Source organism: Cupressus sempervirens, chromosome 2, assembly GCF_028749045.1.
Source record: "Cupressus sempervirens isolate cs-2001-9-10 chromosome 2, ASM2874904v1, whole genome shotgun sequence".
NCBI lineage: Eukaryota > Viridiplantae > Streptophyta > Pinopsida > Cupressales > Cupressaceae > Cupressus > Cupressus sempervirens.
In genome coordinates, this window is record NC_143119.1 from 184,784,251 (window position 1) to 184,795,194 (window position 10,944).

Genomic DNA, 10,944 nt, shown 5'->3' on the forward strand with positions numbered 1-10,944 from the left:
ACATAAGTACTTAAGCATTTAATCAGTAAATTAAAGTGAAGGTAGCATGCCATTTATTCTACATTTTTTTGGACTAGTAAAGGTAAGAAAAGTACTTAAATGCATTAAATCAGTAAATTACAGTGATATTGGTATCCTAATGTAGTAGGGAAAGGCCCAATACGTAGTAATGCCAAAACCTTATCATATGGTTCTACTGTGGTAGATTACTGAAAATATTTCAAGAACTTTCATTAACCAACCAAAAGAACCCAAGAGATCTTCTGAGAATACCATTCTAAATGTAGCACTGGCACACATCACTATTAGAAAACAGTATAACAAAGTTAAATATAATAAACTACAGGATGTTTCTCATAGAATATAAAAATGGCCTCAACACAAAGCCTTCCTCATCATACCAAAAAAAATGTTACTAAGAATAGCCAACTAAAGTAACACCACTTGACTCTGCTCTCAATTTTCCATTGCAATTAGTCTGCAATGCCTGTTATCATAATAGCCTCAATAACATTAAGGAAACAACAACAAAATTATGCAGCAATTGATGGTTTGGATCCAGTAGAAAGGCGGGATGCTGCCCTCTTCTTGGCCAAGCTCTCACTTCTGCGTTCACGTTGTTCTTTCAACCTTGAAGCTAGCAGCTTTTGATATTCAGCTGCCTCAGACTTAGCCTTGACAATTCGCTTTTTCTTCTCAGCTATTCTGTGGCGCTTCCTTTGCAAAGTCAATGGTGTTACAAGCCTCTGAATCTTTGGAGCCTTGCTACGTTTCTTACCTGGGATAAAAATAGATAAACCATTCTTTATCAATTACCGTAACTGCTTTTTAAACCCAATTTGTTCCAAGGTAAACAAGAATATCCTCCTCTTTGCTGCACTAAAACCAATACTAGACTGGAATATTATACAGAGAAAACAAAGACTATTAACCTGATTTAGATGTAAAAGTCCGACGGTACGTGTTAACATACTTTCTGACATCATCCTCCTTGGAAAGATTGAACAATTTTCTAATCTTTGAAGCCCTCTTGGGCCCTCGCATCCTAGGCTTTTCAGTGTCAGTCAGACCAGGGAGATCATTTTCCCCTGCAAAAAGATTTCAATGGAAGATGCAAAAACTTTCATAAAAATCAACAACTTCTGAAAACTTGACAATTTCACAATTGAATACAGATATAACCAATATTTACCCTTTTTCACAATGACCAAGTTCAAGACAGAGAGATCAGGGCTAACAATGCATCCCCTAACAGACTTTCGCCTGCGTTCTCCATCACGCCTTCCAAATCCACGGAAGCAGGGGGTGCCTGTAAACAAAAACATCACATAGTTGGTATGAATCAACAATGTGAACTCTGTTATATTAATATCAGGATTTAACTGTGTAGTTTTTTAGTCAAACTCATTGACCCATATATCATGAGTAGTGATTTGCACATGAATCCATCTCTCATGAGAATAAATGGAACACTTAGCACTCATTGGATCTAGGTGATGCTCACAAAGGTGAAGCACTGGGAGATCGCCCATCCCAGTACTACTCCAGCTCGAGTGCGCTTAACTATGGAGTTCCCTCGATGGTTAAACCCACTCTGCTTGCAACCCCATTTGCAAAACCTTCACCAAGTGTTGTGCCTTATGAACCATTCATTAAGTATGAGATATTTTCCACAGCAAGTCATGAATATAGCAATGTGAACTCTACATGAATATAAAACTTGAATTTAGAACTTCACCTCGATGCATGAGGAGCCGAACACGACCTGGAGTAAGAACCCCCTGTTTCATTGGAAATCCCTGCTTATCGCACCCTCCCATAATCTTGAAGACATATCCCTTAAACTCCTGAAAATTTGTAAGAAACAGACATGAGAAATAATAACTAAATTAATAGAAGCCAAAAATTTGTTGCTCATAACAGTCACCAGATAACTGGAACATACATCTCCAAGGGAATCACCAAGGACCTCCTGTGAAAGCCTCTTGTCGAAAAAGGCACGCCTGTTGATACACGATACCAAAAGAACATGACTTAGTTCAAGCTTCAGATATGATACCCACTTAGTTCTGCACTCTCTGAAATTGTCGAGACCTATATTATATGTTAATGACAAGCTTAAATTGTCAAACCCCGTATCATGGTAAATGATACATGACACGCTCAATTTATCCCAATCCATGTCACATATAAATGATATCTGAAGTCTAATGTCAAATCTATCCAGAAAAACGTGACAATATACAGAATGGCACCCTGTATTACAATAGCAATTTTTTTATGTTCTTAAATCTGTATTACTAACAAGTAAAAGCTAAACTAACTCATTCAACAACCTTGTTGGATGCAATTTTATAATCCTTTACAGATGCATCCAAGCCCCAGAAAACAATGTTAAGCACGATGGTACAAAATGCACAAAATAAATATAGAATATTTCCAGTTTAGGGACACATACTCTACACCTCTCACAGCCTATGTATTAACTTTTAAGTAATGGTGAAATCCTACGAGCTTTCCACCACAGCAATCGATGAGACTAAGATAGCATTGTAGCATTATGCACATGTGGCAGCAACTAAAAATTAACATTAAAAACAAATCTGCAACAAACACAGGCACCGAAAACATAGTTCCCATACAGAACACATTAAAAAAAACTAAATCAAGAATATTGAAATATATATCCTCAATTCATTATCAAATTTCTTATAGTGCGGCCTACTAAATAAGTACCCATTCATACATTCATCATTTCATAGTCATGCAAACATATACTGCCCCTAGCTGACTGACAAATGTAACAATGTCAAATAGTGACAGTACCATGAAATACATCCAATAATTTACTAATAATTCCGAGTATGGAGATCAAAATGAAATCCCTCAGAGACCTCAAATATCCTGTAGCAGTAAGTTATCCATCCCATAAGGCAGTACATGCAAAGTAAATCTAGCTTAAGGCCAGATGAGGAGTAACTGGTGACCACAACAGCAACATCATCACTAAGTATGATGCCACCACAACAGAAACATTATCATTAAGTATGATGCCACCATCCTAGGGATTCTCAAAGCAGTGCAGCCAAAGCCAAGAGAATCAAATTGGGCGTCACTTAACTGATATTTGAAGACATTTACACTACAACAATAGAGACAAGCTCCAAGCCATAACAGCATACTTTGCACATAAGAATGAGATGTTTCTTTGTTCTTCTACCTTCCTAGTGAAAAGGGCACCCTCCCACCATATCACAAATACACTACACTACATTTTACAGTCCAGACAAAATTTCTAAAAAACCAGACGAGCTTTTAGAATTATGGATACTCACAGCTTCTGGTCATCATCAATCTCAAGCTTCTTCTGGCATCCAGTGGTGGGATTTGCTATATTGAACTGCATTCAGAGCCACAACCAAACAAAAAAATCAGCTAAGACAAATATGACAATACACTTTAAATACAAAAGTGTCCAAACAAGAATAAAAACCTTCATCTCTGCTGAGTTGATTAGTTCAGGACTTGGAGACACCTGTGATGTGCACTATCTCTCTAGAAAGCCAAGCTCTCTTCTCTGCCCACATAAGATTTCAACTGAGAAAAAGACTTCGAAATTCACAGTGACTTGGAAAACTGGAAAACCATAAGTGATAATATCTGTTTCAACCGTAACTTACAAGCTACATACATATGCAATTGAAAGCAAAATGACATTAATTAGTATAACACAATTAAAATTTAACATGAAACTTCAAGCGTGGTATTTCACTGAGCATTTCTCTCAAACCTATTGCTCCTGCTATTATTAATTAACAGATCCACCAATTAATCATTTTTTTATCACTAAATCCATTAATTTTGTAAGCAGTTCAGTCAAAACAAATTAACTATAAATCCTTTCAGAAGATTCAAAGCCACTAATACATTGATAACATATCTCTCCATCCATTGTTGATTTTGGATGTAGTTATATTGGCCTAATGAAACTCATTCATTTTCATCACCAGCTTAAAAGAATCTCTCATCACCCAAATGCCATCTAGCTTATTATAGGGTTATTGGAGCCAGTGTGCAGCGCATTTGATAATCCAATGCAGACAAATCAAAATAAAATGCAATCACCTAGAATATTCAACAATGTCATTCTCATCTGGTAAATTGAAGGAATCTCCATTGTGGGAATGGGCAAAACTTGAGATGGTCGTGACTATCCATTTATTTGAAATATTTGAATATAGATGAGCTGCGCTAACAATATATGTTGGCAAGGTAAACATAAGGGATTTGGTCAGGTTGATTGATCCATATTTTTAATTCAAGCATGAGGCTTAGCTGAGGCTGCCATATAACAATTTGAAGATGGCAAGATGCAATGATATAACCAATGGGAGGCACCAGAATGTAACTTGTGAGCCATTTTCAGAATTTTCTCTAACAATCAATTTGGATAGCATTTCTTGCTACTGTTTTCAATTGACTGTTGGGCTTGACGAAAGTAAAACTGTCTGTTATGAATTCTTTTACACGAACAAAAAAAATTAAATTTGCACATGTTGCATATCATCTTGTAAAATAATAGTTTGTCCAGTGACGAGTCAGCTGATTCTGTGGCTGGGATGCTCATTGCCTCTGATTCAGCTTGGATTTTGCCAGTTTTATAGAGTAGCAATAGCGTACCCATACTATGATATTAATTTCGGCCAGTTCATATGATGGGTGTGCACAACAATACAAGTACAATATTATCTTGGATTTCAAACATTGCTAATAACCTAAGTAGCCGAATCGCTCCCCCCAGCCCATCGTTTCCAGGTACGAGTCGATTCGGAATCAGAAACCGAGGGGAATCGACTGTGGGCACGAACAGGAATCAGATTTTCATTTCATTTTGTTTCATAACGATTCTGTGCTGACATGGTGATTCCACGTCGACTCCTTGACTTTGACCGCAGGTAAAACCCTAAAATATCTACGTAAACATAATGCGGCGTGGCTTTTTTTTGGGTTATTTTCACTTTTCGCAGCCGCGTTTTACCTTCTCCTGCATGCGTTTGCCAAGCTCTAGGGTTTGCAGCTCTCCTGCATTTGCACAGACGACCTCCATTAACGCAATCTCAACCTCGACCTGTGTCTGCAGACTGCGACCTTCAACCATGCAACGCGACCATTATCCAGGCAAGTCAACGACCTTCATCTGGTTTTTCCCTCCATTGTCGACCATGGATTTTTTTAATTTTTATTGCCATGGTTTCAAAAATTATGAAAAATATTATTGTGTTTTCAAGGATAGTTTTAATCTTTACTACCATAGTTTCAAAAATATTATTTCATTTTGGGGTTCAAAAATATATGTTTATTAAATTATATATTTATCATTAGAAATATGATAAGGTTTATAAACTTGAGTTTATAGTATATCATATAGAGTTTATAGTATATCATATAGTTTATTTTAAAAGGATATACTATATAGAGTTTATAGTATATCATTTAGTGAGTTTATAAATATGATAGAGTTTATAGTATATTATATACAAGTTTATAAACACTAAAATAATCATATTTTTATAAACATATATGATATATATTAATATTATATATATATATATATATATATATATATATATATATATATATATATATATATATATATATATATATATATATATATATATTATTAGACTATTACTATTAGTAAATACTAAATGCTAAATAAGTTTATTAAATATTTCCTATTTCAAGTTTTATTATTTTACTATTGAAATTAAATTATCTGTTTTAAAAGTTATTCTTGTATGAATTGCAGGGTGCTAGCAGTTATTCAAATTTAACATGGCAGACACTACTGCATTTACTGTCGACCCAGCTTCATCATTATGGAGGCATGTGAACATATTAGAGCATGTCCCTGGTGGAGGGACATGTATTTGGATATGTCCCGGATGTGATGTGCAGTATACAAGTTCATACAGCCAAGTGAAAGGGCATTTCTGTGCGATTCCTGGAAAGGGAATCAAAGCTTGTCCAAGAAAAAATAAGGTACCCATACCGGTTTCTAAAATAGCAGCATATTTAAGGAACAAGAGGAAGCGGATGCAAGAATTGAAAGTAGGTATGGGCATCCATTGTTGAAGACCAAAGGAAGGGGCTCACAGAAGTCACATGCTTCATCATCTCAAAGCTATACACCTAGTGCTGCTCCTGATATTGTTGTAGAAAGCCATCCATTTATGACGAGAAATGAAGATGAGACTAGTAATCCGAAGAGAGCAAGAGGACCATTGGAGATGGCATTTAATAATGATTATAGAGATATTGCTGATGAAGCGATTGCTAGGTGCCTCTATGCAAACGGTTTATCATTCAATGTTGTCAGATCACCCTATTGGCAAGACATGATAAGAAAAATAAATGAAGCTCCAAAGGGGTACACAGGCCCAAGTTATGAGAAGGTTCGTACCACTTTATTGACAAAGGAGGTCAAGCATATAAAAACTTCACTGGCTCCTATTAAAGCCTCATGGAAAGAAACAGGGGTGTCCATTATTTCTGATGGGTGGAAGGATGCAAAAAACAGACCTTTAATTAATGTGATTGCAATGTCCCCTAAAGGGGCAATGTTTCTAAAAGCTGTTGATTGTGAGGGTGAAATAAAGGATGCACAATTCATTGCTAACATTCTCATAGAATGCATTAATGAAGTAGGCCCTCAAAATGTTGTCCAAGTTGTAACAGACAATGCAAAGAACTATAGAGCAGCTGGTATGTTAGTTGAGAAACAATTCCCACATATATTTTGGACACCTTGTGCCGTGCATTCACTCAACCTCATGCTAGAAAAGTTGGGTACTAAAATAGCTTGGATCAAACAAGTTTATGATGAAGCTCAAGATATCAAAATGTTCATAACAAACCACCACTTCTCCCAAGCCATTTTTAGATCATTCTCGCGCCTGGAGCTATTGAAGGTAATCCAAAATTCAAATACTACAATTTTATGTTTTACGTTAGTTATAACTTGTTATCTTATTTATTTCAGCAAAACTATATATGTACATATTCTTTATTTTTAATTACTTGTTTATTTAATTTTCAAATAGGTTGCTGAGACTAGATTTGCATCAAATACAATTGTCTTGAGACGGCTTGTGAAGGTTCGAGAGGCACTTTCTAGTATGGTGATCAGCCACCAATGGAACACATGGAAGCAATCCAACAATGAGAGGGCAATTGATATCAGGAGTAGGATTTTGGATGAAACTTGGTGGAGTCGTGCAGAATACCTTCTTAGTTTCACAGAGCCCATCCTAGGTATGATACGCTTTACTGACATGGATAAGCCATGCTTGGGGGAGGTTTATGATGGAATAGACTCAATGATTGAGAATATGAGATCTGTCATAAATGCAAAAGAGCAAGACCCTGAAGAAACCTTCTTCAAGGAGGTGCAATTAATATGTGTTGAGCGATGGAACAAAATGACCACCCCACACCATCTTCTTGCCTTCTCATTGAGTCCCAAATATTATAGTGAAGAGATTCTTGCTTTGCCAACAAGGGTGCCACCATATCGTGATGCAAAAGTAGGTGAAGGGGCTAGGAAAGCTATTTCTAAACTCTTCCCTGATATTGAAATGGAGGATGCAGTTACAAGTGAATTTGCTGATTTTGTATCATCCACTGGTCATACTCTTGCTGCTATTCGTGACAAGTATAGGAAGGATGCTTACTCTTGGTGGTACCTCAATGGCCACAAATCGCCAAACCTCCAAATTCTGGCAATCAAAGTTCTATCACAGGTAAGTTTGTATATACTATAAACTCTAAATCTGGTTGTCATTTTGAAATTAACAAACTCATTTGATTTACTTAAATTTTAGAGACTCCAATGAGATCTTCCTTTGCTTCATTAGGTTTCTAGTTCATCTTCAGCTGAACGAAATTGGAGTACATACTCCTTCATCCATTCAGTGAAGCGCAATCGGTTGGCATCAAGCAAAGCTGAGGATTTAGTCTATGTGCATTCAAACTTGCGCCTTCTTACTCACAAATCTGATGAGTACAAGGAAGGGGCAGCAAAATTATGGGATGTAGAACCGGAGTCTACTGACTTTGATCTTCCTATTGGTGCACCAGCTTTACCAATGGAGGATTTAAGTAGCCAGCATATTTTTGGTGCAAATACCAGTGGGATTCAATCATCTAATGTCAATGTTGATGACAATCTTTCTATTGATGATGACCCATATGGTTCTGATTAGTGAGCTGATCAGTGATACTGATTTCTAGTATTATTTCTATTGCAAACAATAACTATATTTCATGACACTAGCTCGATCTTTTTTTATATCAAAAACTGAATTTCAGATTAATTACTTATGCTAATTAGTACTTATGTTTCAAAGTCTGAAATTTATAATGGTTTTGTTTAGCTGCTAGCATATGTGTTGGTATTTAAATTCTAAATTTAATTTGTTTTTAATATTGGTATGTTTTCTAGCAGCACACATACATATATATATATATATATATATATATATATATATATATATATATATAGATTTTTTGTATATATATGTGGACATACCCGTACCCGTACCCAACACCTAAAAAAATTCTGCCGTACCAACGTTTCGTACCCATGTACCCGTACCCGTTCTTGTACCCGATTCGGCTACTTAGCTAATAACTAATAAGTCATCCAGACACAGTAACATTTACACGCTTTTGGTGAGCAGAAGAGCTGCTTGTGGTGAGGAAAAGAACTGCTTGTAAGGTTATGAACTTATGAGCACAACTTAATGTTAACAGGTTTGAGATGTCCCTCTTCTGATTTATTATATAGGAAGATGTATTAGGCTGTAGCCATTCATCATTGGCCACAATACTTATCTCAGAATGACCAAGACTTCTGGGGCACTTGTAGGCTAGCAGCTATTTGGTTCTGTTATTGGAAACAGAAAATGGCATGAAATGATGGAAAGAGGTGTTAAATTGTTTCTTCAAAAGAAGACGTTTCAGTTTCTTTTCTTAAAAAGAAATGAAACAATATTTATGGTAAATTAGTGATGACATTTATTTATCTATTGCAGAAATCAACTGAGATAAATATACTCTATGAGTTAGCAATACAATACAGGTCCAAAATTGTAAGACAGAATTGTATTATGCAATCATAATATATCATACCAGTAACTGCATAGAGTGAAATATTTTATAATAAAATGATAATAAATATAACTCAAGTTTGAAAGCATATAAAATGTAATATATGGGGAAAAAATGAACTAGGAAGTGATTTTCTCGACTCTTTCAATATCTAATATCATCCGCAAGCTTTGGCAGTTGCATCCACCAAGTTAATCAAACAATGCCCTGATTTGGTGAAAAACGTTAATCAAACAATACCCTGATTTGGTGAAACTGTTGAAAGAAAGGAGGATTAAAATCAGGTAAGCATTTGTGAGCATGAATCAAAATGGTGAAGATCAAGGAATTTGGTGGGAATCAAAATATCATTTAGGAGAGAGAGATGGACCATTTCAATGAAAGGGAAGAAGATGAAGGAAATTAAAGAGGTCGCTGAAAAGATTAGAGAAGAAATACGCTTGCTGAAAAGGGGTAAGATGATAATCCTTTGAAGTGTTAACTGTGTTACAACTCGATGGAAAGTAAGTGGAATGATCTATTGGAAAAAAGGAAACACGTCAGATAGAGACTGTGTCAAGATGAAGTCACTGAAAAACAGGACGAGAAGCAAACCAATGTTCGTTAGCAATGGGAAGTCCTTGGAGATGGAGATATTTTACTAGAAGGAGATGGCATTAAGGATAGAGGAGACTGCCTTAAGTATCAATGATAAGAGTAAATAAAAGTAAAGAATAGGCTCAACTACTTAAAGTTCTCATTTTTAATTCTCCCGCGCACGGAAATTATTGATTTGTGTTCATTATATGAAGCAAGTGGAAGACATTTATTGTACGGTTAAAGAACATTGAGAAAAAATTGAAAGTGAATCGAATCTTTTGACCCATCGAGATGTAGGATAAGTACAGAGACGAATATATTGCCGAAAACAAGAAAAATACAGTAAGACCGATAGTCAATGAGAGGAAAGAATATCAGAGAAGCTAGAAATGGACATTTCGTATTGGGTGAAAAGATGAAATAGTTGGAGAAATGCAACTGATGAACCCACCTGTGCAAGTGCAGAGTGGGTAAACATTAGCATTTGACTTCATCGAGAACTGGCCATGGTGACGAAACTTGAGATTATGCACGAATTGTGTCTTTTTGTCAAGGATTCCGATTTAAAAAGAGGGCAAAGTTTGCAGAAAAACATTTACGAAACACTATCACGGTAGATTTTTTGTTAAAATGAAACGAAACCAAAAGAAGTCCGCTTACAGTTGCTGCTTCAATCGATTCCGAGAATTTAGCGAAACAATGGCCAACGACTTACCTCAATTTCTACACGGATCGTATCACTCTGTGAACTGTACCGATATAGTACTCCGCAGAGGAAAATAAGGAAAAACCCTACCAAAGCAGACTATTTTCCGATGGGATGAACCCTAATTACCTCTCTCCGGCTAATTTATCTCCAAGGTACCTAAATGGTCTTTTCAAGGTTAACCTAAAATTCTAAGTTCTACAACGAGAATAGTTAGTTCGTGGAAGATGACACTAATTGGCTTTTTCAAAATCTGGATTTGAAAAATTTTGTACTTGTTTCAAAATTGGTAAAATGGAATTAGAATTATGGACTTCTAATTTTGTCTCAAAATTAGGGTTTCCAACTTCCTACTAGCAAGTAGGAATTGAAAATCAAAACCTGGTTATGTTTTTTGAGGAGTGTAAGAACAATAGATTAGACTACTTTTTGGAGCCTGCCTTCAACTCCAAGCTTACGCATAAAAATGTGTCTTTACACTCATCTTC

General features: G+C 35.9%; 1 protein-coding gene across 2 annotated transcripts; it reads right to left on the reverse strand.

Annotated features, from left to right (window-relative positions):
• Nucleotides 1-275: 275 nt before the first annotated feature.
• LOC149571694 (small ribosomal subunit protein eS6-like) lies at nt 276-10,572 on the reverse strand. Of its 2 annotated transcripts, none has more exons than XM_089813111.1 (8): nt 10,466-10,572; nt 3,494-3,577; nt 3,336-3,400; nt 1,946-2,003; nt 1,739-1,847; nt 1,193-1,309; nt 933-1,088; nt 276-778 (listed from the first exon to the last, which is right to left on the reverse strand). In XM_089813111.1, exons 2-8 carry the CDS (start codon nt 3,497-3,499, stop codon nt 534-536), a joined length of 756 nt encoding a protein of 251 aa, XP_089669237.1. In that variant the 5' UTR covers nt 3,500-3,577; nt 10,466-10,572; the 3' UTR covers nt 276-533. The 2 variants fall into 2 exon arrangements, with proteins under 2 accessions (XP_089669237.1, XP_089669238.1); XM_089813112.1 differs by having other exon boundaries at nt 10,411-10,572.
• Nucleotides 10,573-10,944: the final 372 nt, after the last annotated feature.

Excerpts from the sequence above, each read along its gene's own strand:
- LOC149571694 (XM_089813111.1), bottom strand. Across the intron at positions 1,089-1,192 it reads CTTGGTCATTGTGAAAAAGG|GGGAAAATGATCTCCCTGGT; the intron begins GTAAATATTGGT and ends ATCTTTTTGCAG. Across the intron at positions 779-932 it reads GACTTTTACATCTAAATCAG|GTAAGAAACGTAGCAAGGCT; the intron begins GTTAATAGTCTT and ends TTTTTATCCCAG.